This window comes from Gymnodraco acuticeps, unplaced genomic scaffold, assembly GCF_902827175.1.
Source record: "Gymnodraco acuticeps unplaced genomic scaffold, fGymAcu1.1, whole genome shotgun sequence".
Taxonomy (NCBI): Eukaryota; Metazoa; Chordata; class Actinopteri; order Perciformes; family Bathydraconidae; genus Gymnodraco; species Gymnodraco acuticeps.
In genome coordinates, this window is record NW_022991920.1 from 198,462 (window position 1) to 225,408 (window position 26,947).

At 41.0% G+C, this 26,947-nt stretch overlaps 3 protein-coding genes across 3 annotated transcripts in view; 2 read left to right on the forward strand and 1 right to left on the reverse strand.

Moving 5' to 3' along the window:
- LOC117535652 (tripartite motif-containing protein 67) overlaps positions 1–4,895 on the forward strand; it is a 42,396-nt gene extending 37,501 nt beyond the window's left edge. The window contains exon 12 of the mRNA XM_034200189.1: positions 1–4,895. Coding sequence (XP_034056080.1) covers positions 1–48 — 48 coding nt within the window. The 3' untranslated portion in view covers positions 49–4,895.
- Positions 4,840–9,953, reverse strand: cunh1orf131 (chromosome unknown C1orf131 homolog). Its single transcript, XM_034200177.1, has 9 exons — positions 9,733–9,953; positions 8,850–9,011; positions 8,520–8,620; positions 7,768–7,830; positions 7,278–7,373; positions 6,637–6,723; positions 6,477–6,511; positions 6,082–6,214; positions 4,840–5,134 (listed from the first exon to the last, which is right to left on the reverse strand). The coding sequence occupies exons 1-8, from the start codon at positions 9,797–9,799 to the stop codon at positions 6,082–6,084; spliced, it is 744 nt and encodes a 247-aa protein (XP_034056068.1). The 5' UTR covers positions 9,800–9,953; the 3' UTR covers positions 4,840–5,134.
- The window catches only part of gnpat (glyceronephosphate O-acyltransferase), a 23,235-nt gene continuing 6,214 nt past the window's right edge, over positions 9,927–26,947 (forward strand). Inside the window, exons 1-10 of the mRNA XM_034200176.1 lie at positions 9,927–10,125; positions 10,809–10,997; positions 13,382–13,558; positions 14,659–14,788; positions 16,030–16,157; positions 16,371–16,446; positions 17,248–17,399; positions 17,536–17,666; positions 21,535–21,794; positions 26,807–26,905. Of these exons, the coding sequence (XP_034056067.1) occupies positions 10,102–10,125; positions 10,809–10,997; positions 13,382–13,558; positions 14,659–14,788; positions 16,030–16,157; positions 16,371–16,446; positions 17,248–17,399; positions 17,536–17,666; positions 21,535–21,794; positions 26,807–26,905 (1,366 nt within the window). The 5' untranslated portion in view covers positions 9,927–10,101. The remainder of the gene's footprint in view (positions 10,126–10,808; positions 10,998–13,381; positions 13,559–14,658; positions 14,789–16,029; positions 16,158–16,370; positions 16,447–17,247; positions 17,400–17,535; positions 17,667–21,534; positions 21,795–26,806; positions 26,906–26,947) is intronic.

The following is a 26,947-nucleotide window of genomic DNA, read 5'->3' on the forward strand; positions in this document are numbered from 1 at the left end:
GCGACCATACTGACGGGCCTGGAGCTGCCCAAAAATTCAAAGCAGTAGGAGACCCTCCCTCACAACCATGTCACAGGCAGTTTGCTCCCACATTTTGAGTCACATCAGATGAGATTCTGCCCTATCCGATCCCTCTCAAGGTGCCCTTTCTCTTGGATACACTTCAACATGAAACCCTGCTCCAAAATGTGGGATGAAAGAATAACATCATGGTTTCTATTGGCTATATAACTACAGAGAGAACTGGAGTTACCGTGGATTGCCATACTTTTTTCACATCGCAGATTTAACTCCTCAAACTCCGGGATGCTACCATCTTTTCTTTTTCCAGCTTTTCAACAAAAAGGAAATCACAGCCTTTTCCTCCAGACCTGAGACTAAACCAATCCGCCCTCGCAGTGACTGAAATGGAGATTCCCGCGTTGTGCAGTGAAACAATGTTGTGCTTTTAAGTTCTCTATTTATCTTTCAAACGTACCATCAGGAGAAACCATCACCATCCGTTTCTAAAGCTCCTGGAGAACAAAGTGCTTTTAGGAAGAGCAGGAGAAAAGGAATCCTCGGTGCTTACTGTTGCTCCGCCTCTCTCTCAGGTGTCTTTACAGCTCTCAAGGTAAAACTATGAAGAGAGTGTTTTGTAGTAGCGGCACCGCAGGATGTTTTTCACTCATGGAATATTTAAAAGCTTCTCTTTCAGCGTTATCTTTCGTGGCTCCGTCAGCGCGGCCTGTTCTGGTTTTCCTCCTTCTTTATCGCATTCAAAGGTTGTTTGGTGCCGTTTGTCAAAAAGGTTTACACACCAAACGCTGGGAAGGATTGGGCTCGACTCCATTTCATTTTTCAGAGACAGATCTGCAGGGCATGGGAAACCCTGCAGGGGAAACAGGTCTTATTTAGTTACTTTGCTTTTGTGCTTTCTTTTGTCAGTCAGTGCGTGTCTCGTGAGGATTTGTTGTGCAATTTGAAGGTGGCTTGTCATCTTTTTTTTTTTTTTAAATGGAGGACTTTTAAAGGGGCCATTTTATACTTTTTCTTTTTTTAACAGTATATAGGTTTTAGTGCATGTAAATGGTCTGCAAAGGCTAAAATCCTAAAGTTACCTCCAGAGGGAGTTTCTCTCGCCCCTTTAACATCTATATAGAGTTTGGACTGATGAATTCATCGATCCGAAGACTCCATGTTTTAATGGCTGGATTTAAATTGAACATAAACGTTGGGATCCTCACTTTTGGGGCGGTGGTGGCGAAGTCCATAGGGACTTGGCTTGGCAACTGGAAGGTCACCAGTTCAAGTCCCGGCAAGACCAAGTGCTACCGAGGTGTCCCTGAGCAAGGCACCGTTCCCTACACTGCTCCCCGGGCGCCGTTCAAAATGGCAGCACACTGCTCCTAACACTAGGATGGGTCAAATGCAGAGAAACAATTTCCCCACAGGGATTAATAAAGTATATCAATCAATATTTAAATTTAAAAATTAAGTTATTTTCAAATAACATTGTCTGAATAGCAGAATGACTAAACGGCATGTCATTGAGATAAATGTTAAAATATGCGTGTCGTTTTTTTTTTGTTCATTTGGTTTCCAAAACGACACAGTTGTGTGTACCTCTTCTAGTTGAATGAATCAAAGTCAGGTGAAAAGGGTTGATTCATTTCCTTCCTTGATGCTTTCCCTGCAGCCTCTCCCAGCTCTGGATTCACCTCGTCTTCGAGGAAATATTTCCACCTCGAGGGATGGATTCCAACAACAAACTGGGCCTCTCTCTTTTTTGTTTTGTTTCATAAGACCAAGAGCTACTATAATATATCAAAAGGTGGACGAGGAGAGTGCGGTTGTCTCGTGGTAATTTCCCTCTGTGCTCATCTCTCAGTCTCTCTGTAGAATCGCTTTCAGGCATCTGAGATGTGTCGTGCTCAAAAAGTCACATCAGGTGAAGCTGCATGCTGCACTTCTCACCTGAGGAGTAGCTTCAACATTCAACCACACCACTGTGACTACGGTTAAAATATGTTTGTTTTACATTACCCATGTATATATAATTCATTGCAGTGGAGGATGGAAATGTTTAAATTAATCTTTTTAACCTATCTGAAATATGTATAACCCCTATAATGTTGTGAGTGAGAGAGAAGACACCTGCCATACAGAAAGTGGGTTTTTGAGAGAATGGAAATCAACAAGAAGTGTAAATACTGATGATGATGTGTGATATAAAGCATGGATTAAGCGTTGAACAAGTTTACAAAATATCTGAGGCTGTATTGTAAATAGTGGTCTGTATTTCTGTCTTTGAGTGATGTGAAAGCCAATTGTTACGACAGCTCGCCCCCTGCTGGTGGGCCGTGGCAACGACAGGATTAATGAACTAATCCTGTTTGATCTCAGTTGACTGTATATAGAGTTGTCAGATTATTTTACTCTCACTCGTTTGATCAGCTTTCATGATATTCAAAAGTCTAATCAGGGACACAAAATAGCGGTCATTTACATTTTACAAGATTTTATATCAAATATCTGTGATTGCAGGGAGCAAATACATCTTAGTTACCCAACCTGTATTATTTTTAACTCGCAGTTTAACACCAACTTCAAATATGGCAGGTAACAGAGATAATAATAATATAGGTAGGCCTATTGCTCATTGGAATTAATGAGGTCTTCTTTCAATACAACAGCAGGGACATTATAAAATGTGTTAACCTGTACCTTATTTTTTTAAAGAATCAATTTAATTGTAGAACAATAGAGTAGAATAAGGTAATATCTTTCATTTTTGTATTCAAAAAGTACTACTACTGAAGAATATTTAGAGAGCTTTTTGTTGGGAGATGGTATTATGTATTTATTTATCATGTATCAAACTGGTTAACTTTAATGTTACAAACTGCAGGTGTGTTAGGGAAGTCTGCAGAGCCCTTCTACTTTAACTGGATTATTTGACTTGATGCTGCATTCAAATTATGTGGGAAATATAATTTTACAGTGGCTAAAATCCATACTCTTATGACAACAATGGACCATATGTGAAACGGGGTCACTTAAAGTGATGAACCCACAGAGAATACTCACCCTGTCTTGATCTTGACCCAAAAAGTAGATACAACAACGTAGCCTACGTGTCCAGCACTAAACATAAGGACATCCTTAGCGTCTGAACCAGATTTCTCCCTCATGAGCGAAAACCAAAGAAATTTGCTAAAAGAGAGACAATATTTAGGCTAAATGTGTCTATTGGCTAAAAACACAACACCTAAGAAGTGTCAACATTGCTCTGTATCCGCTGGATGTTTGAATAAGCAACCATTTTCTAACAAGATCATCAGGTTAAAAGATGATGTCAACGCTTGTGTTTCTGCTGCCCTCAAGTGGCCAAGAGAAGCATTTTTTTCTTAGCTCTAATTTAGCATTTCATTACTAACAATAAATCCAGGCATTATAGTCCAAAAGAAAACCATTTTATTTGATTATGAATTGGAATTCTGTATCAGTCTACCAACTGAAACTGGCGCCTACAGTTCCCATATTTCCCACGTGACTTGAATGCATCATTAGTGTCAAAGTCAGGACTTGGAGCAGTTTCTCCCGATCCAGAACTCAAACATCAAACTCTCCGCCAAAGGGGATTTTTTTTCCTGACGTGCATCAGACCGCTAGCTTACCACATGCCGCTGACTTTGGCCTGATGTGAGACTGCTCTGACCGCCCCCCCCCCCCCCATCAGAAGAGAAATCTGCCCCGAGCTAAACTTTGCTGCAACCAGGAATTTAGGCCCACGAGCAAAGAGAGACATGTCTCTGATAACTAAAGGTGAATCTTTCATTCATCTGAAAGAGGATTTGGGGAACATGCCTGCAGGCTGTGATGATGTCAAAAAGGATGCAGAGGAAGGAAGGGAATAATAGCTAATACTAAGCATGTAGGTGGAGATTCAGGAAGTCAGACTTTCTATCAGGTAAAATATGCTTTTTTCTTTCTGAATACAATTAAATTAATACATCAAAACAATACCCAATGTGACAGATACAAACAGAACGCTTATTTAAAGTCACTCCTGTCTAGATATGGTATAGTGAGAGTGCTTGTACGGCATGTCCCTTTACCCCACACTTACCCACCCATGAATGTGAGATTTAATTTAATTCAAGATATAATGCTGGGGCAAGCATGTCACTGCTTTGAGCTCTTTAAAGAATGCCAGATGTATTTACTCTATAAAGTATGTAAATATATTTATTTTATTTTGTATAGTGCCCTCTTCAATTTGTTCAGTATTAAAGTTGAACGGCTTCTGATGATATATATATTTACTGTCTATGGTTGGCTACAGAATCTGAACGTGAAACAGATTTGCTTACAGCTTGAAACAATGTGCTGCAGATGAGCTTCATATTTCTTTACACACTTTTTTTTTTAATGTATAAATTATACAACAGCTGCTTCGAGAAAACGGTGTGAGAATTTGTGACCTCACCCAGCCACACACTGCCAGATCACACCTCTTGCTCCGCCATCTTTATCGCTCGGAAACCATCGACTTTTTAGTGTTTTCCCTTTAAAGTGACAAGATCTGGTTTTCTGTAATGATCTGAAATGTTTACATCATGAACGGAGTGTCTTCAGGTGTCAAGAAGTCGTGTGAATAAGGGTTTACAATGAGAGACTTTGTGTGTTTCTTCATGAACATGTCTGCTTGTGTGTGAATCATATTTTTTTTTTAACAATGATCCCCTCCTCTCCCTGCCAATGTAAATGTTTTGTACGACTTCATGGTTTGTATATGAGAAATGCATTGTAACATCATTTAAAAACCTTTGCAGTGTAAAACACGAGAAACTGAAATGTCTTTTTTGTTGTTATTTATAAAAACAAAATAAATTAACTGTGATGGAAAATTATTTCACAAGAGTCTCCAGTTTTGTTCAGTGGCGTCCTCCCACTGAGCGCATTCAGGGTCCATTTTGGAGGCTGGTAAAGCGGATCCACGTCCGCCCACTTTCTGATATTCTCCTCTGGAAACAGCCTCAGGTTGGATTTAGCGCGGATCCAAACAGTCCTGGAGTCAGCCGAGTCACTGACGGCCGTTCTTCCTCTGCTCCATTCTGTTTTCTCTATCCTGGAGGATTTAGTCGCTCACCTACAAACATAAACATTGACACATGTGCTCAGTATGCTTACTTTATCAATGGATGGTCTACAGCTGCCTCCACTGGATAGCTTGTCAGTGTTATTGTGTGATTTTATAGGCTTAGTTTGAGTACTACAAAGTTGCACGATAACACAAATGAACAGATCGAGGTATCGGTAGACAAGCAGCTTTTGAGTTAAAGGGGACCTATCATGCAAAATGCAACCTCAAGAGCATGTGTGTGAAGAAGCAGGAAATAGAAAGGAACTCACCTTGTGGTATAACCGGCAAGAGAGAAAGCCTTTGAGCTCCAAACTGTTTCAGAGACAATCCTTGATAATCCATGATATGGCGTTTCATCACGGCAGCATTTAGTTTAGACAGTAGCTGCCGGGTCCCGCATGAGCTCAGACCCCTCCTTTTTTTTTTTAATCAATCTTTTTAAAGCTTTATCCCCCAAATTAGCACTTTTGAAACAGGAAGTGAAATAGAGGGATAGGAGGCATGGCTAGAATGGGTGATCTGTTTGGTATTTTGAGCAAAACACTTTAGACATGTTTTTTATATATTTGTATATATCTGAGACCTATGCTATTGCCTACAAATAGCTTGATAGGTGACCTTTAAATGAGGTAAAATGGCTGTTTTTGTCAACAGTCTTGCTATTGACTTCAGTTCCCTGTCAGAAAGGACTATCGGAGAGTAAGGCATTTCAAATATAGTTTCTAAACTGATTTGTTGAGGTGGAAAAATACGGTTTGTGGTGCCTTTGTCCACAGCTGTTCACTTTCTGTGTCTTTAAACTGGGGGCATGCTGACCAACATCTACTGACTATAGATAATTAGATCATAAAATCAAAAATATCTGAATTATCTTTGAAGTCCCAAGATAAGAACTGTAGCTGTCCTTTTTCATTTCTCTCCATCATTAGCTCAAAGTAGAAGAACCCACTCACCTATTTGCGCTTCTTGTTGCCTTTGACGTTCTGGATCTCCTTGGAGCTGAGGATCAACATGCCGTTCTTGAAGCGGCCCACCTGACCTGAGGGTTCAGAACGAGAACCAGAGCTCACCCTCTTCTTCTTGTCCCTGGAGGAGAAACAGCAGCGCAGGAAACGGGTTTAACCACTGATAGTAAGATTCATTGTTTGTTAGAAGGATGCATTCTGTGCCTCGGAAGTACTTCGAGATCATTATGGAAAATGTTAAATCATTTACATATTTCTTGACACTTATTAAAAAGAAACGGTTTGTTGGTTCGAGTCTGTGTCTGTTTCATTATTCTTTACACCACTGTGATCTCTACACATGAACGTTTTCAGATATATTTAGGAACACCTGTCTCACCCACCTCGGATTACTGGTCTTCTTCTTTTTCTTCAGCTCCTGTAGAGAAACAAAACAGGGCACAAGAACATTTCAGAGTAAGGTTATGTATTTTCATTACCATTGTATTGTTTATTTTAATACGTTTTAATTGATGTAACTAACTAAATGCATGCAGGTCTCACCGGCTGCACCTCCTCCCTTGCTTTCTGCTTCTTGTCTTTGATCTGCTGCTGCAGCATCTTGTAGTTCGTGTATTCCTTCTTAGGAGGCTGATTAAAGAGACAATAGTTATGTTAACAACTGCTAAATCAGCTTTTTCAAAAGGCTGATATGTGTGATGGAAACTTCTGTGCAGCAATGCAGAGCCAAGGCTCAGGAAAGGATGGAAGCTGGAGCGGCTTTAGTCAAACCCTGATATTTATTGAGAGTAGAATACGGCCGGAGAGATCACAAAGTATATCACACTTTCATGTGAGCCACCTAGCAACACTCTGAAGACAAAGAGTAGAAACATAGATAGATATATCCTTAAAGGAGGGACCTAAAAAGCCCGCCTTTCCTACCGTAATCATTACCAGACACTGGAACACAGACCTGTTGGGCCAAACTTCTCACCCACAGGAAGGCAGAGGACCTCTTGACCTGTGTCCTCCTCACATTACAGGCAGGAGCATATGCGACTTAACGAAAAGCATATGTTTGTAATTTAACAGTTTCTCAGAAAAGCTGAGAACCTCAAGACACAAAGAGATCTCCTTAAAATATTCTCTGACAGTATGCTTATTAAATATGAACACCAAAAGTATTCATTTGTTCTTCTTACTCTGGCTCCCAGCATGACGGCTCGGTCCTGCTCAAACACTCTCTGCTGCTCCTTCTTATATCCTGTGATTCCAAACCGATGGACCTCAAGACGGGCCTGATGTGGAACAAACACAAATACAGTATGAAGCCAAACATATCACAGATAGAAATTGGGCTGATTGAAAGTTCATTATATTTGGGCTGCACCAGTTGTTTGAAGCTTTATTCAGTTTTCTGTTAGCCGCTTAAATCTGGTATTTTCTTATGGGGTTTGACGTCACAAAATCTGATGACACTTTTTGAAGCTTCATTTGAAAACCTCAATAGAAGCTTTGAATGAAAAAACAGATATATTCTAAAAGACCTACATTATAATAATTACAGAAATAACAATCTCAACAAAGCGATGCAGCGACAAAGTGAAGCCACGAGAAGAATCAATCCACAAACAGCAACACTGAAAGTATATAACTGAAAAACACAACATTAAACTGTGATATAACTGTCACCTTTTCCAAACTGAGTTCTTCTGGCTGGTCGCTCTCCTTCTCCTCCGTTATCTTCTGAGGAGCCTTGAGGTAGAAGACAACAAAGACAAGAAGAGAGGGAGGAGAAGTGAGTGGAGGTGACAGGAAGAGCATCAACAGAGAGGGTCAACTAGAGGTCACACGTCTATATGGATGAGGTTGGATTTTAAAATGTCAAAGGTTCTGCACTTGCTAACATTGTTTGTTTGCAACTTGTTGTAACACTGAGTGAGGTATACTGTCCCTTCTCGTTACAAAAGCAACAGACCCCGGTGGCTTCATGTTGCAAAAGGGATTTTGTCACACCTTGCCAAAGAAAAGTAACGTTGCTCTTCCACCACTACTTTTTCTATCTTCTCAAATAAGCGTTAATGCCACTGTTCTATCCTGTAAATCAATATATTTCCACTCAATAACAAAACCTCCTTTTGTGTTAACAAGCAACACATAATGTAAAACATAACCAAACATGAAGGGTAGACAAATACAGAACATAACCTAAATACTTACAGTAAACCAATATAACAATTTGGTGTTGGTCCTACATTTACCATTATGCATAAAATTTAAAAAACAAATGCGACTCTTACTTAATCTTTACCACTAACATGTTAAGCCAATGTACAATTAATGCACCTGAAAACATGTCATAATGTGACCTTAATCATAATGATTTGGGTAATTGATGTCATTTGTGTAGGCACACGGAGAAAGCTAAAGCAGCGTAGACTTACAGGCTTTTTGTCAGAGGGAGGCTTCTGTTTAATCCTTGGTTTCTTTCTGGGGTCCTGAAACGTTACGACCTCCACCTTGCTCGCCGGCTGGATGGCTGGACCTGAAAAACACATCATAAGTTCAGCAAAGGTGAAACTAGGGAGTGGGGAAGCTTTACTGGAGGAAATGAGAGGTAGAAATAAACATGTAAAGCTGCAGTGATCATATATTATTAAGTTTAAGCAATTTAAACATGAATATTAAAAAAAAAACCTGATGACTTTTGGATTCAACCTGGAAACAAGTCAATAGAAGATATGAAGTCTTTCACATGTGAGTGTTGCTGTCACCTGGTTGTTCTCTCTGTACTTGTTGCTGCTTGTCAGTTCCAACATGATCTGCATCTTCAGAGTCACTGCGCACATCGTGTACCTCCTTCTCCTCTTCCTCACATCTTTTTCGTTTATTCTTCTTCTGAGACTTGTGCTTCTTTTTTGATGCCGGTCCATAATCTACGCCATCAGGCAGAAACAAAAGCAAGAATTACACATATTATTCCACACATTGCGACTTTTGATACACATGATTAGCATTTGTTGCTGTAATTACACATATTAGACAATCTAAGCAATACAATAATGACTGTTTATATGTTATTGAAGTTGTTGATAGTGGAAGTCTTACAGATTGTATTGCATTAGATTCTGCTGGTGGTCTTAATAAAGTGGCTACTCAGTGTATTGTCCCACAGAGGGGACATTTGCATTTGTTACAGAAAAGAGCCAAAGACAGCTTAGTATTATCCAAGAAGCATTCATTAAAAAGTATTAAAGATACAACACGTATAAGAAAAATTACACAATGCATATGTGCGTGAGTACTAGCTATTATCTTATATACTGTTAGAATGTTGTTGTTTCTGAATGTCTTTATAAACTGCAAATGCGTGTAATATAAATGTGTAAATCTACGCTAGGTTGACTAAAATCACCTTTAAGACCATGGTTGCGAGTTATTATACTATGAAGCTAACAGTGGCTAACTATAGAGTGAGTTCAATCTTTATACTGAGTTAAATTGCCATAAATAACTAAATGAATACCTTGATCTTGTTTTAAGCAGTTATATTAGGCCAGTGGACCAACGGTTAAAACAATGAGACATTATTAACACACAATACCAGCCTTTTAATGCATGCTAGTAAACCTAGCATAGACAGCTAACAGCACTTACCAAACTCGTAAAGTTTATCCAAAATGTTTTCAAGAAACAGACAATCTTCGTCTTCCTTCCCGTTCATTTTGAGATAATGGTGCAAGCAAAATAAAAGCAAGAAATACCCGAACGTATCGGGATTTAGCGATCACAACCAAATGACAACAAACTGTCTGGTTAAAAAACACGTGTGAACAAACACCACCGGGCGGAATGAGCCTTCCCGGCTGCCGTAGTTGCGGAAGTGCCAGTTTGTTACACGCCCATGTAAAGAAGTTCCTCAGCGTTTTCATATCAACATTTCAAGAGACAGGAGTCGGACAAACGTCCCTGCGTGTATATCTTCACCGGATGCATTGTGTATGAGTTTGTAAAGTGTGATACAGGATGGCATCCAACGCAGGTTATTCGGTATGTATGTTTTGCTTTGCTTGACAGGGAGCTAAGCTAATGTGGCTAACTCTCCTATGTGACATTTCATACAAACAGGTGAAACCCAAATGCATTACTACTAATGTACAACCATACTAAAACAAACAAACAGAGCATTTGGTGCTTATTAAGCATAATGTGTTGTTGTCTCACCACATTTTGACTGTTTACATAGTGAACTTATTTTACCCATTGTTTTCTAATACTGCTCCTCAGCTTGGGTTGAACTGTTGATATATAATACTGGTACTTAGACTTTTGGCCTAAGTTTACACCATGACAATATTTTTGACAACTCATACAGCTTTTATTGTATTATCTGATCGCATATCTGATTCTATTATTTCTATTGCTGTGACTTTGTCATCAATATATACAACTATGTATAGCTTACAAATTATAATAGATTTGCAGACCTCTGCCTAGGTATGTGTATCTGCTTTGATTCAGATTTGCACCAACATTTGTATGGGTTTTTCCTTGGTTCATGCTGCCAATGTTCTTGAAGTTTAATGTAAATCCGGCCAATTACTTTTACGTAATCCTGTTGACGAACAGACAAACAAATCAAAAGGAAAACATAACGTCATTGGCCGGGACAAGAACTCAGAAATATGGAAATGTCTGATTCTAATATGGTATGCTGTTTTTTTTAATAATAGCACAGCCCTATGCTGAAGAAGAGGGATGACTTTGAGGACATTTTGGAGGAGAGGAGGACGTCCAGCGACCTGCGGTACGCCCTCAGATGTTACACTCCGGCTCTGTATAAAGGAGTGACGCCGTGTCACTCCGGCCTGCTGAAGAGCATGGTGCTGCAGTCGGACCAGCTGACCTACGTCATCCGCCAGGTGAGTGACAGGTCCACTCGCACCTAATGGAGGAGGTCTCCAGATTACACTCAGAAGTGGAGAAGCTCTACTTTGGTGTTTTTCTTGTATTTGATCCATTGTTGTGACTTCACTGCAGTGACCATTTCGTTACGACTAATACTGCAAACAGGATTTAGTAAATGCTGCTTTGTTCCAACTACAGTTTCAACTTTGTTATATTCTTTATGAAGGTGACATGATCAACTTATCCTAAAACAGGAAAACCATTCAACACTGTTTTAAACCATTCTTTAAATGGGCACACACGTACACTTTTATTACTAATTAAGGAGATGGTTCCCAAATGTATAGCAACATTATTACTTTTACTATTACTCTTTATTAGCTATACATACTACATTAGTGCTACAACATAACAGTTTATTATTTAAACAATTGCTGTACACCTATTCTTTCACACACACATACGGGTATTGGGCCGAGGGCGACACCGTACTTCCGGTATCCGCCATTTCACACGAGGTGCAAGCAGAATATCATAGTCTATTGCCTTAATCAATATCTAGTCAACTCTAAAATACCACATATATGCAATGGCATGATAATATTATTGTGACAAGTGGGGTATTCACCTGGTGTTTCCAGAAGATAGACGTAGATGCAGCCAAAATCGACGAAGGCCACTTTCGAGGGTCGTTTTTCCATACATCTGCAGGCAGTCTGTAACAACCCACACAGCTCTAGTTTACGCTGGTAACGACCTAGAGCACACCCCTCAAGTCCAGAGATGTAATCCGAAGACATGCAGCGATTTCTTCGGTCGTTAATTCAGAAAAAAAACCTAGTGCGCTCTACCTGGCTACGTTAGCTAGCTGTTTATATTTGCACCTCCAGGATATTTGCACCTCCAGGAAAATGGCGTATTTATATATATATATATGGCGCGCGTTGCATTGTGGGTAGCTCTTGACGTCACTGTGTGTGAAAGAATATGCCACACAAATGTTAATTGTTTATTTACATTTTTTATTTAAAAAAAACGTTTTCATTTGTATTTATTGGAGGCATAATAATATTTAAAATATTATAATACCAAAAAACAGAGGATAAATTCCAATTATTTTCTTTTCTACATTTTATTTCCATACAGATTTAATAAGCATTGGTTGGGATAGCCAACGTTTTTACATTTTATTGCCAATGACTAATTTTTTCTGCATTTAAAGTGGACCTATCATGCTATATATGAACAATATATTGCAAGGCCATACCTTTATAAAACATGTCTGTGAAGTTTTTTTTTCAAAATACCAAACAGATCCTGCATTTTAGCCATGCCTCATTTAGCTCTATTTGCTCTTTTCCTGCCCTGTTTTTGCAGGGGCTGATTCTGTGACGTAGCTTTAATGCAAATGAGCTGCAGCTGACCACGCCCCCCTGCAGGAGAGGGGAGCGTGCTTTGAGATCAGCTGCTGGGCTGTCAGAAGAGGGGGAGGAAAAGAGATCTCCGTCCTCCGTGTTTTATTCTTATATGATTATATAGAGTCGTTATTCATTTGTTTTAAAGCTCAATAAATAACAAAGAAGACCTTTGACCGGCACTTTTCTAATTTTGTCCGGAAGATTTAAACTTTAACGGACATGTTGACCGGCGAAAACAAATCTAACTGAAACTCTGCCGCACGGTCCCCTCGTCCCTTGGAAGAGGCAGAGAGGTGGGTGTTTGTCATCTGCTGGTGGACTACCGGAGAAAATTACAGTGCTTGCCTCGACGGGGAGGGATTGCAATGAATAACAGCAGCAGGAGCAAACGCTTGCCTCGGGGAGGGAGAAAAAGAGCCACAGTGGAGAATAAACAGAAGGGCAACCATGGCAACCATGCGCGGGAAGTCTTCTTCGCTGCTTTTGTGGCAGACTACAGCGCCACTTACAGGCCTGGCATATGTACTACAGCGTCTCCAGCGCTTTCGAGCGGCAATGGCCGTGGCCCAACCTCTCATTCCCCTGATAGGTGGAGAGTTGGCCATATAGGCGGAGCACCCCTTTGCTGACGTCAGAACAATTTCAAATCTGGATCAGTCTGTATCAGATCCGTTGCAGCACCGATTTTAGAGATTTGGGTATGGAGGAAAAGAGAGAGGGTTGTGTTTTCTGACACTTTGTGAGTTCTCTGACACACCGGGGACACATATTCATGTATAAAAGACGTACAAAAGTGCATTTTGCAAGATAGGTCCCCTTTAATGAAACAATACATAACTTAAAAAACGACACAGTTGTAAAAAGTATGAAATTGTGTTTTGTTTGTGTTCAGATGTCAAATATGTTTACCAGATTCAACTTATTTGAGTGAGTAGTGTTAATGTTTTGCACGTGTTTAACATTTTATTTTATTCGTCAAGATTTCCAAAGAGACGGGCAAAGCAACTGCTGACGTCCAGGAGGAGGCGTCGGCCATCTTGGAGGAGATGGCTCACTCTCTGCAGCTCAACACCGTTCGCTTCTTTGCCTTCTCGCTCTGCAAAGTCTTTAAAACCTTGTTCAAGAGCATCTGTGTCAACGAAGAGGGCATCCAGAGGGTGAGAACACACACCTGATGGAAGCTGAAAACACTGTTAAAGGTCTCCTATTATACTGTTTTCATCAATATATCATAGGTCTCAGATATATGCAGAACATGTCTCTGAAGTGTTTGGCTCCAAACACCAAACAGATCATTGCAGCATTACCCATAATCCCCTCTGTTTCAGCCCTGTTTCCATAGTGCTGATTCTCTGTCTTTATTTTTAGATGAAAATAAGGAGCCCCTCCCCACGCCCCTCTGAGAGATATTTGGTTAAAAAGAACTCAATGGTGCTCTAGGAGGAGATTCAGGTGATAAGGGGGGGGGGGGGTTACCTTGGTTGCTGATTGGCTAATGGTTACACAAGCCAAAACATCGTTATGACATCATAAAGTGGCCAAAATCTGATCAGCTCATTTTCAGACAGGTTTTTATAGAAATGGATCAGGACAAAAAGAGAGAGAATCTTTGTTCCTGAAACTTTCAGTGTGGGACACATGTTGATGTAGAAGAGACATGGAGAAGAGGGGACACATGTTGATGTAGAAGAGACATGAAGAAGAGGGGACACATGTTGATGTAGAAGAGACATGAAGAAGAGGGGACACATGTTGATGTAGAAGAGACATGAAGAAGAGGGGACACATGTTGATGTAGAAGAGACATGAAGAAGAGGGGACACATGTTGATGTAGAAGAGACATGAAGAAGAGGGGACACATGTTGATGTAGAAGAGACATGAAGAAGAGGGGACACATGTTGATGTAGAAGAGACAAGAAGAAGAGGGGACAAATGTTGATGTAGAAGAGACATGGAGAAGAGGGGACACATGTTGATGTAGAAGAGACATGAAGAAGAGGGGACACATGTTGATGTAGAAGAGACATGAAGAAGAGGGGACACATGTTGATGTAGAAGAGACATGAAGAAAAGGGGACACATGTTGATGTAGAAGAGACATGGAGAAGAGGGGACACATGTTGATGTAGAAGAGACATGAAGAAGAGGGGACACATGTTGATGTAGAAGAGACAAGTGGATTTTGCATAATAGGTGACCTTTAAGCTGAAACGCATACAAATACACACCTAATCTGTTATTTTCCTCGTTGTTAGCTCCAACAGGCTATTAAGGAGCACCCGGTGGTCCTGTTACCGAGTCACCGTAGTTACATGGACTTCCTGCTGATGTCCTACATCCTGTTCACCTACGAGCTGTCGCTGCCCGTCATCGCTGCCGGCATGGGTGAGCATGGAAGAGAGCCAGACTGTATACGCTGAGTTAACAGACTTTAATATATATATAGATTAGAAATGTATTTATTAGGATAAACCTCTTTAGATGCACCATCTCGTTTTCAAGGGGGTCCCGACAAAAGCAACGTCTTACAGACATACATACGTACAGTTTGTTAAGTAAAATTCATGAAGTAATCCATACAATCATTACAATTTGATACACAGTAGTGTCTAATCGATCAGTTTCATCAATAACAAGAGCAGAGCAGCTGCAAGCTTAACCCTCCTATTGTCTTCGTTTCCCCCCCATTACTTTGGTGTTCGTGGTCAAATTTGACCGGTCCTGTTTTAACTGCTATTACATTAACACAAAAACCATTAATCACCAAATTTCATTTAACACCCTTTCAAACTGTACATATTGTATCAGACTACTGGTATACATGAAGAACTGCAGTAAATATACAAAGAATAGACACTGAACATGTATTGCGTGTGCCAGGTGTGATCTATGTGGGGGGATGGGCACATAAGAGCGGGAAATGTGTCAAATTGTTCTGTGTGTGTGTGTGTGTGTGCCAGGTGTGATTCACATGGGGGGATTGGGCACATAAGGGGGGAACACATCTAGAGAGTGTGTGTGTGTGTGTGTTTTATCTGATCCGGATGGTTACTAATTCCTTTTCTTTATGGCGGTCATGTTTGACCGGGAACACCATGGGTTTTACAAAGTTGACTAAATCCTCCAAAATTCAATGAAAGTGGTGATCAGCATTATCATATGTTCAAATGTCTACTGTGAAGGATATCATGAAGCCTTAATGCAATCGAATGTAAAACAAAAAAGTTATGATTGATGAAAGTAGTAAATTGGTCAGATTTCACCCGAAGACAACAGGAGGGTTAAACATACCCAATGATGACAGGGATCTATAGCAGCAGGTAAAGTATTCCAGTTGGGGCTTTAAACATCAACGCTCTTCTGCCAATACATTTTTCCGCAGAGGGGACAGAGAAATAAATGTCTAACTTGATAATTTGATGAGTAAGAAAGAAAATACTGCTTTAAATAAGGGGGATAGTTAAAGTAAATGCATTTAAATATAAGTTGAAGCCAGTGCATGTGTCTTCTTACATGTAAGTCTGTTATACATTGTGCATATACATGTTGTACAGGGCAGACTCCTCTCTATAGTGCAGTCCAATACACGATCATGACGTCTGAATATAAACCACTTGTTCCTGCAGACTTCATGGGGATGAAGGTCATTGGAGAGATGCTGCGGATGTCTGGAGCGTTCTTCATCCGGAGGTCGTTTGGAGGAGACCAGCTGTACTGGACCGTGTTCTCAGAGTACGTCAGGACCATGCTCAAGGTCAGGAGGCTGTGTATCCTAAAATCATAACGTCTTTATTGGTCCTAAGATTGAGGAGTGGTGATACTTTGGAGACATTTAAGTCCCTATTGGCTCACAGCGCTAAATGTGAGAGTGGTGGTACAACTGTTGTAATAATAATATAGTTTATATTTAATGTATGTGTGCTACATCGGAGGAGATTATTTCAGTTTTCTTACATCTGTTTTTCAGATAGGATATGCACCAGTTGAATTCTTCCTAGAGGGGACCAGGAGCAGGACGGCCAAGTCTTTGACTCCAAAGTTAGGTGAGACACTAGACTCCAAGCTTTATTTAAACCTTTTGAGTATTTCCCATTGAGAATCATAATCGCTTTTACAAGGGAGTCCTGGCCAAAACATCAGCCACAATAGTTTCACATAAAAGAGCAAACAACAACTTCAACAAATGGGCAGGAATCTTGAACCAAAAGCTTTACACATAAAGGAAACAGACGACATCAACAAAACAAACAATTACCACCGTTTGTTGACTGGAAACGGTTTTTATAATATTTTCCTTCCATCTTAAAGGTAAGTTTGAGAAACCGGCTCAAGATACACTTTTTCTTATATTTTCCATGGAATATCTGAAGTGCTTTGACAATAAATCCATTAAAAAATGTCATCAGTGGAAGTCGTAGCGCTGTAAAAAGCACGACCAATCATCTGAGCCGGCCCGGCTAAAGTAACTGGATGGCCTACCTGCCTGTCAGCCTGCCATCTGTGCACAAACTTATCTCGTGCCCTCATTGGTCATGTGCGCGTTCGTGTGTGTTGGAGGAGGGGCTCTGTGAGGAAGTGGCAGATATTTTACGGCTGTGTATTTTCAAATTCTAGCGCACTCGAGCTGGTTTCTCCAAAATTACATACCCCACCTTTAAGTGATCTAATTAAAGGTATTTGTAGCTCATACAACATCACCTTAGTGAATCCCAAATTATTATTATTATTAACAGGCATCCTAAGAAAAAATACCAAAGAACATTTTAAACACATTTTGACATGATTCTGTAAATATTGCTGACTTGTCTTTTCTCTCGCTGTCCCCCTCACCCTCTGTCCTCCAGGTCTGTTGAACATCGCCATGGATCCGTTCCTGAAGGGGGAGGTTTATGATGTCCACGTGGTGCCGGTCAGCATCAGCTACGAGAGGATCCTCGAGGAGACGCTTTACGCCAGAGAGCTGCTGGGTATTCCCAAACCCAAAGAGTCCACTTCAGTGAGTCACCTACACATCTGACCTTTTTATGAACGAAAAATACAAAAAAGAAAAACACCTGGTTCTGCTAAACCAGTATAAAGTCACATTTCGCAGCCTGTACACATGCCTCTGCTGTTCATGTCTCCTTGTGTAGGGTCTGTTCAAAGCCAGAAAGGTCCTCAGTGAAGACTACGGCAGTATCCATGTGTACTTCGGTCAACCTGTGTCCGTCAGAAGTTTAGCCGAGGGCAGAGTTAACCGCCGCCAGTTCAACCTGCTGCCACGGTACGATACATCAACATTACTTATTCTAACAGAACACTTAGATGGGTACCTCATGTCTGTCTTGTCAATGCAGTACGTAGCTGTTACTAGACCATCTGGGGTCAAATCCACAAAAGGATTGTGCAGCTTTTGCGACCGCTACACCTGTACAAATAAGACAAAGCACCTGTAATGGGGTGAAATTATGCTACTCTGATAATAGCATGCATTTAAATGAGGTGATATGCATGCTTTTGGCACAACATAGATCCTTTCCATCCAATTGAAACTAAGTGCAAAAACAGTTCGAGCAAGTTTGTGCTGTAATATCTTTAGCGAAATATGACCAACGTGACCTTGAGACAGGGCAGATAGCGGCTGAAAATCCATTCTGTGTGGATTTGCCCTTCAGTGTAGCAGCACTGATAGTTAAGTCAGTGCACTGTTATCTTCTTTGGCATATGACGCCAGAAGGCTCCAGCTAAATGAAAGTATTTTGGAGCTGCATTCAGATTAGATGTGAGTTATGTGTTAGAAATGATTGCATTGTCCCCGCATGCAGGCCCGGTTCTACGGGGGTGCATAAGGGTGCATTGCACCCTCAGTTGAGTCGTTAAGCACCCTCATTTGAAAAATGAAAAGTAAAAAAAAAAAAAGTGAAAATGTTTACATATATAATAGTAATAATAAGAAGAAGAATTTAGTTGAAACAAAATAAATTGTAATTGTGGTTAAATAACATTGTCTGCTGCATTTATTTGGTCAATTGAAACGGTAAGTAATGTTATTATGTCAGGTGTGCGTGAACAGTGCCGCTGCGCGTTCGTCATCTGCAAGGTGCTTACACAGCAGTCAATGATGGACATCAGAAAATGGTTAAAACAACCAGCCCTTATCGCCAGCAGTAACACTGCATCTACTGCAGGTAATAACAGTTCAGATCATGGGGACATTACGTTTCCCGCGGCAACTGTCGTGTACAATAACGCCCGACTCGCCAGCTTTGCCCGCCTCGCCCACGGAGGCGGAGCAGCCGCAGCCGTCTTCGTTGCCCCAAACACCGCCACCCCTCGGCGGCCCGCAAGTGCCAGAGGACCTCTGCAAAACAGAGCCTGCCCAGGTATATTTAAAAAAGTACCCAACTCGCCTGTACAGTGGGGCGCTCATTTTGCAGCTCATGGTTTCAAAACAGAGATTGGCTGGAATATTCATGTAAAAAATATGCCATCTTCTGCTATGCATGCAGACATTTCGGTTCAAGTAAGTCAGATGCCTTCACCACAACTGGCTACAACAACTGGCGCCATGCTCTTATAGGCTACGTGATAAGGGACTGGGAAGGCATGCATGAAGCAAAGAGCACATTGATCCATATATCTCTTAATGTTGCTCTCAAAGTGCACCAGATTGATGCTTTTAACTTCAATATTTAAAAAAATCTTCCCGGGGGAGCATGTCCCCGGACCCCCCTAGAGGAGGTGAGGACCTCCCTAGAGGAGGTGAAGATCCCCCTACAGGGTGTTAGGTCCACTCCCCACTTATAAAAATAGCACTTTACCCCTGCACCCTCTCTAATCTCAGATGCACCCTGAGTCATTTTGTTCTGGAACCGGGCCTGCCCGCATGTGTCTTCCTTTCTTGAAAACGGACATCTAAACAATGTGTTTACTATCAGAAATATATTAGTAAGATCTTTGAGTGTTGATTTTGTTAGCTATTTCTTTATTTTGTCTGCAAAATGTCCGTGTAATGTTTCAATCTAGTCCAGCCACAATATCACCTCTTATCTTTCTCCCAAGCCCAGTTGTTGTCATTGTTAGCTGGAAACTAAATAAGAAGGAATGTGCAGCTTTAGAGACAGAAAAGATGGTCATATTTTGTCTGATCTTTTTTGTCAATGAAATAATGAGAGATTTTGTTCCCTTAGTTGGACATTTTGTCTTATCTTTGTTTATCATCAATATTTCAGTGAGTGTTTAATGACGTCAATGCTGTTTCGTCCTTATTCTTGGGGGGGGGAAAAGATGCTGTTGACGAACATACTCAGTTATAGTTTTCCTCAGTGAAGTTAACACAGGTTTCCTCCTTGATTTAAAGGTCACCTATTGTGCAGAATCCACTTCTCTACGTCTCTTCTACATCAACATGTGTCCCCTCTTCTTCATGTCTCTTCTACATCAACATGTGTCCTCTCTTCTTCACGTCTCTTCTACATCAACATGTGTCCCCTCTTCTTCATGTCTCTTCTACATCAACATGTGTCCCCTCTTCTTCATGTCTCTTCTACATCAACATGTGTCCCCTCTTCTTCATGTCTCTTCTACATCAACATGTGTCCCCTCTTCTTCATGTCTCTTCTACATCAACATGTGTCCCCTCTTCTTCATGTCTCTTCTACATCAACATGTGTCCCCTCTTCTTCATGTCTCTTCTACATCAACATGTGTCCCCTCTTCTTCACGTCTCTTCTACATCAACATGTGTCCCCTCTTCTTCATGTCTCTTCTACATCAACACGTGTCCCCTCTTCTTCATGTCTCTTCTACATCAACATGTGTCTCCTCTTCTTCACGTCTCTTCTACATCAACATGTGTCCCCTCTTCTTCATGTCTCTTCTACATCAACATGTGTCCCCTCTTCTTCACGTCTCTTCTACATCAACATGTGTCCCCTCTTCTTCATGTCTCTTCTACATCAACATGTGTCCCCTCTTCTTCATGTCTCTTCTACATCAACATGTGTCCCCTCTTCTTCATGTCTCTTCTACATCAACATGTGTCCCCCTCTTCTCCATGTCTCTTCTACATCAACATGTGTCCCCTCTTCTTCATGTCTCTTCTACATCAACATGTGTCCCCTCTTCTTCATGTCTCTTCTACATCAACATGTGTCCCCTCTTCTTCATGTCTCTTCTACATCAACATGTGTCCCCTCTTCTTCATGTCTCTTCTACATCAACATGTGTCCCCTCTTCTTCACGTCTCTTCTACATCAACATGTGTCCCCTCTTCTTCAGTCTCTTCTACATCAACATGTGTCCCCTCTTCTTCATGTCTCTTCTACATCAACATGTGGTCCCCTCTTCTTCATGGTCTCTTCTACATCAACATGTGTCCCCTCTTCTCCATGTCTCTTCTATACATCAACATGTGTCCCCTCTTCTTCATGTCTCTTCTACATCAACATGTGTCCCCTCTTCTTCATGTCTCTTCTACATCAACATGTGTCCCCTCTTCTTCATGTCTCTTCTACATCAAACATGTGTACCCCTACTGTCTTACATGTGGTCCCCCTCTTCTTCACGTCTCTTCTACATCAACATGTGTCCCCTCTTCTTCATGTCTCTTCTACATCAACATGTGTCCCCTCTGTGTAAAGAGACTCTGAAAGTTTCAGGAAAAAAGATTCTCTCTTTTTGATCCATTTCTATAAAAACCTGTCTGAAAATGAGCTGATCAGATTTTGGCCACTTTATGATGTCATAACGATGTTTTGGCTTGTGTAACCATTAGCCAATCACAAACCAAGGGAACCCCCCCCCTCTTATCACCTGAATCTCCTCCTAGAGCTCCATTGTGTTCTTTGTAACCAAATATCTCTCAGAGGGGCGTGGGGAGGGGCTCCTTATTTTCATCTAAAGTAACAGACAGAGAATCAGCACTTTGGAAACAGGGCTGAAACAGAGGGGATTATGGGTAATGCTGCAATGATCTGTTTGGTGTTTGGAGCCAAACACTTCAGAGACAGGTTTTGTATATATCTGAGACCTGTAATATATTGATGAAAAACAGTATAATAGGGGACCTTTAATGCACTTTTACTGTGAACACAGTCCCATATGTGTGGCTTTTGAAGAGGTGGTAACTTTTCGATGTCCATCGTCTGCAGACACATCCCCACGAGGCCGGGCGAGGACGTCCAGAGCTTCGTGAGCGACTCGGCCTACAAGCTGGTGCGGCTCCAGGAGGAGAACATGGTGCTGAAGCCCTGGGTGCTGCTGGCCTCTTTACTGCTGCAGAACCACCACCAGAACCAGAACCACCAGGACCAGAACCAGGACCAGGGGATGGCAGTGGACCAGCTGACTGAACAGGCCCTCTGGCTGCGAGACGTTTCCCGGCAGTACGGAGCCTTCCTCCACTGGCCCGGTACAGAACCAGACCAAATAGTTAAAATAGTGCACGTTTCTGTTAACTGTTTGATATTGTAGCGGCCAAAATCATAAAGAATTGAAACAGATAATTAACTTAAAATAACACTGAGGAACCAGTTAGCGGATCTTACGCAGGGCAATGATCCAAAGTCCTGACAATAATCTCCGTTTGCGCTTTTTATTATGATCCAATATTATTAACAACTAGAGAATGCAATTCCTGAAGAAATTGCTAGTGGGAATGCTTTATGCTGAAAAGCTGACGTTAAACTGCTATGCTGAAATGTAATGTGTAAGAAGAAAGTGAAGAATTTAGATTGAAATGTAATGTGTAAGAAGAAAGTGAAGAATTTAGATTGAAATGATACATGAACACTGGGGGCTTGAATGTGTGATGAGAGAAGAAAAGAAAGTAAAAAGGCTTAGAAAAGCAGCAGAATATTTGAACTGCAAATTTCTGAACTAACTTGATGGCGAATGATCTGTCACCATGGCAACGGCATTAGATGACACCCCATAATACGCTTAGATGCGTTGATGGCTGCATCGTTACCAAACCTGTGAAGTTTTGGGGCGTTTGGAGTATTTTCACTGAAGTTATGAGAAAGCCGTGTTTCATGGCGAGCATTGTGTTGCCATGGCAACGGCATTTGAAGAAATCGCAAAACTGTCCCGTAGATGTCTTCACGGCTGGACTGTTAGCACACTTGTGAAGTTTGAGCACTTTTTGAACATTTACACAGGAGTTATAGCGACATCATGTTTTATGGCGAGGGATGCGTTTCCATGGAAACGGCATATGGTGAGATCTCAGATTTGGCGTAGAGCTGTTGAGGCATGGACCGGTGATATACAAGTGAAGATTGGGGGACGATTGGACCGTGTCCATTGGACTTACAGCCTCATCGTGTTTCATGGCGAGTGGTCTGTCGCCATGGCAACGGCATTTCATGACACCCCATACTACGCTTGGATGCATTGATGGCTGCATCGTTATCAAACCTGTGAAGTTCTGGGCTGTTTGGAGTATTTTCACTGAAGCTATGAGAAAACCGTGTTTCAAGGCGAGCATTGTGTTGCCATGACAACGGCATTTGGAGAAATCTCAAAACTGTCCCGAATCGTCTTCACAGCTGGACTGTTGAAGTCTGAGCATGGCAGTTGGAGTGATGACATCATCGTGTTCCATTACACAGCTGTTTATATTTGAACTAACGAGCTCTGTAGAGATCACAGGTTTCCATTGTTCTGAATGAGAGATGAACCTCTTACATGTGAACGTTTTGTGGAAGAACCGTAACAGATATCTGTGAAATTTCAAAATGTGAAGCATGTCAAGGAAGTTGAGTATCTGAAGTGTAATTTTTGTGTACTTTCGGGTTAATAATGTGGCCTTTTTGGCAGTTTAACTAAAGGTGTGCGGCTGCTACCGTGAGGAAATATCTGCCTGAAATTACAACGGGCTTCAATGGAGGAATGTTGAACGTTTTTGTCACTTCATGCCCTCAAGAGGCATTTTGTTGAATGATTTTGCTTAATTATTTGTCATTTTTCAAGCTACGAGATGTTTTCCTACGTTTATCATGAAAAATTATGTCCCAGGAATGTAGGGTTTGGGAATTATGGCAGTTTAAAAAAAATATATGAAGGCAAATTTCAAGATTTCTCACCCTCTAGCTGTGACATCACGCACTCTAGTTAATGTTAAAATGTGAAGAAAACCTCTAAAACAAGGTCTGAACAAATGTTAATATCTCTAAAAGTAAGAATCAGATTTAAAAGTTGTTTTACACGAATAATGTCAGAAAGATTTTTAACATTTTAAAGTTGGAATGAGGTTTCTGAGTGAAAGTATGAATGAACAGTTAGCAGTTGAAGTCGCATGAAGATTTGTTGAAGTCTGAAGATTTCCTCCATTTACTTCAATGTTAAAAATGTGATGTATTATGGGATGTATCTCTGGAATTATGAAAGTTATGAATGAGAAAAGTAATAGCCATCGATTCCCGACCGAGCTGAACGTTTTGATGTTTGAACGGAGTTTTCTGCGATGTTCAATGCGGGAGGAGAAGAGGGCCAAAATAAGTCGGCGGAATAATAATAAACTTTTCGTCCGTAGAAGAACAGTTAGTGGGAATGCTGTTAAAGGTCAAATGCAAAGCTTCCAAATATGCTACATTTTTATAGAAATGTTGTTTTTAAGACTGCCTGTATTTTTTATTTAATTTAAATCGAGATAATACACCTGAAAAAAAGCTTTTTATTGATACAAAGCTCGACCCAAAGCCGTCTGAATTTCTGACATGTCATTCCCAGCAGCCTCCGCGCGCGTGACGTCATTGTGGCCAAACAGTCTCTGGGCCAAATATCCCGACTCGGCAGTCTCGTGCGCTGTTCACATGTCAGCGGTGTTTTTCGCTCATGACTGGTGCAGAAAACTCTGAATTATATCCGCGAAATCACGCAAAACATGGGTTATTGTTGTGCTTTCGGATGTACGAACGGTGCGGGATCTGGGAGAATTTTTCATTCATTTCCCCAAGACAAAATCATCCGCCGAAACTGGATTATTTTTAGTGAATCGTGTTGGCTGGCAGCCGACAAAATGGAGCAAGTTGTGCTCTGACCACTTCGCGTCTGATGCATACGATGTTGATCCTGCCATCGTCAAGTCTGTTGGTGGAGAAGCATTTAAAGTACATCGGAGGCTGAAACCCGGAGCCGTCCCCTCCATATTTGAGCACAAAAAACAACCGAAAGAACGAAAGAGCCGGGCGATGCAGATACGCCAAAGAATTGAGGTAAACACATTTTGATTTGATTTCAAAGCGCACGGAGCACAGAGCGGACAGCAGATAACGGAATTGCAGTTTTATTGCTTATAGATTATCAGAACATTTCAAAGGGGACACAGCCCCATTGGATATTAACCTATGGATTAACTACATCATCGTTTTTATCGTTTTAATGCCATTTTAGACCAGACAAAGAAGAAGGTAAGCCTAGCTCATGTTAGTACCTAGCGCCACTTGTTTTGATGTACGTTTTTGTTGATAACCTTGCGAGTTTGTATCTTTCAGTGTTGAGGTGGGCACCGTTAGATTCTGTGTCTTTACGATCATAAACAATGTGTTGGATGTGGAGCTAGGATAAGTAATAAGGGAGCTAGGAGTGATTTTTGGTGCAGTAATAGGTTAGCATTTTTCGCTCGGGGCTAATTCAGAGGCTCACTGTTAGCATTGTGTTTTTTTTTTTTTTAAATAAATGAAAAAGATCAGTTAAATGAGTTTTTTCCCGTTATATGGATATAAAATATTCATAGTTTATTAAAAATTAAGGTTCCTTAGACGTCGTTTCCTGCAAATGACGCGATTTCGGGTCTGTGGGGCTAAGATGATAACAGAGTATGTTTTATTTTTTTTTCACAACAGTTGTATTTGGATGGAATGAATACCTATAGTGATAATTCAAAGTAATAAAATGATTTTTACAGTGAAAAAGTTCAAATGGAACTGATGGTTCCCAAATTACCCAGAGGTCGCCTGGACTTTATTTTCTAAGGTCAAATTTCACTTGTTTTGCATCAATCTTGATACAGGGTACTTATTATATGTTATAGTTTGGATTCCTAAAGCTTTTAGTCTATAGTCTACTCAGAATCAGACATGATAACGAAACTAAGTTGTACTATCGGCGGAAGCAGCTGTGAGCGATAAGCCAGGTGGAAATATGTTTGGCCACTCTGACGTCACACGACGCCATCTTGCGGAGACGAGCGGCTGAGAAATAAATCGTCGGACTTGGTGTTGGGGGTTGTTTAAATATTGCGCATTGCCAGATGCATATTATCTCCGATTTTAATACCGCAATATCTTAGATAGTGTTGTAGCTATATGATTTCGATTTTACTGGCAATTATAAAAAAATCTTTGCATTTGATCTTTAACAGCATTCCCACTAAATGAACAGGTCTCCTATGTTTTGTTCCTTAAGGCTTTATATGGCTTTCCTCTCTTGTGGCTTGCATCACTCTGGTAAAAAACCATGTGCCTACTGGAGCTCTACTCCCTCCTCCACCTGTCTCCAATATATACAATTACGGCCTCTACACACGGCGGCATGCGTTGTCGCTTGCCGGCGGGGGGGGGCTGAAACTCGACCAACAACCAATCACATGAATCTCCCGCCCCAGACACACAAGCACGCGGTTTGATTGGCTAGAGCTTGTACTGGCATATGATTCGATTGGCTGATGCTTCCGTCGAAGCGTCAAAAGTAGAACATTGCTCTACTTTTGCAGCGAGCACCGCGAGAAATGCTACGCTTTGCTCCCACAATGCAGTTCGGCGAGGCGTGACGTTCCCCCATTCAAAGTGAATGGGCAGAAGCGTTGAATGGGCCGAAGCGTTGAAGCGGCAACGCACGCCGCCGTGTGTAGGGGCCGTTAGACCAGCTGCTCTAATCACCCAGTGCCCAAACATGCCTTCAAAATACTTGAACTTACTACAATAACGACAATAACTAGAAATACATTTACTATAAACAGCAGGAAAATACATGTTAAACTATTAAATAATATAAAGTGATATATATAGCTCCAACAGGTATAATTCACATATTTTCCCATTTCTTCCTGCCTAGAATAGTAAGCCAAGTTGCTTTATTGTTATGCATATGAGTAGTACAATAAAACAGTTTATTCAAACAATTCAAAGCCAGAACAACTTGGTATAATTTGTTACAAGGGAAGAAAGAAACGTTTTTTTTAAGTCTCAGGTTGAGCTACTTCACTGATATGATCAATTAAAATTCGCAATTAGATTAGTTAAACACGTTTGTCAAAGTCAATTGAAGCTATTTATTTGGTAGCTGTTTCAAGGCTTTTATTGTCATGTGTACATAGATACAGTGTAGATAAGCATGTTTGTGTGCACTCATTCATGACCTGTGAACCCCATGCCCTAACAATGGAAATATGATCTTCTGATTTCTCTTTCTCTCCTTCAGACCACATCCCTCCATCAGAGGTGGTTTCCTCCAGTCTCTCTCTGCATGGAGGTCTGGTGAGGCTCTCTGAGGGCAGAGTGCACCTGGCTGTGGAACAAGGTGTGTTTTGGACAAGTTTAAACATTGATAACACACTATTGC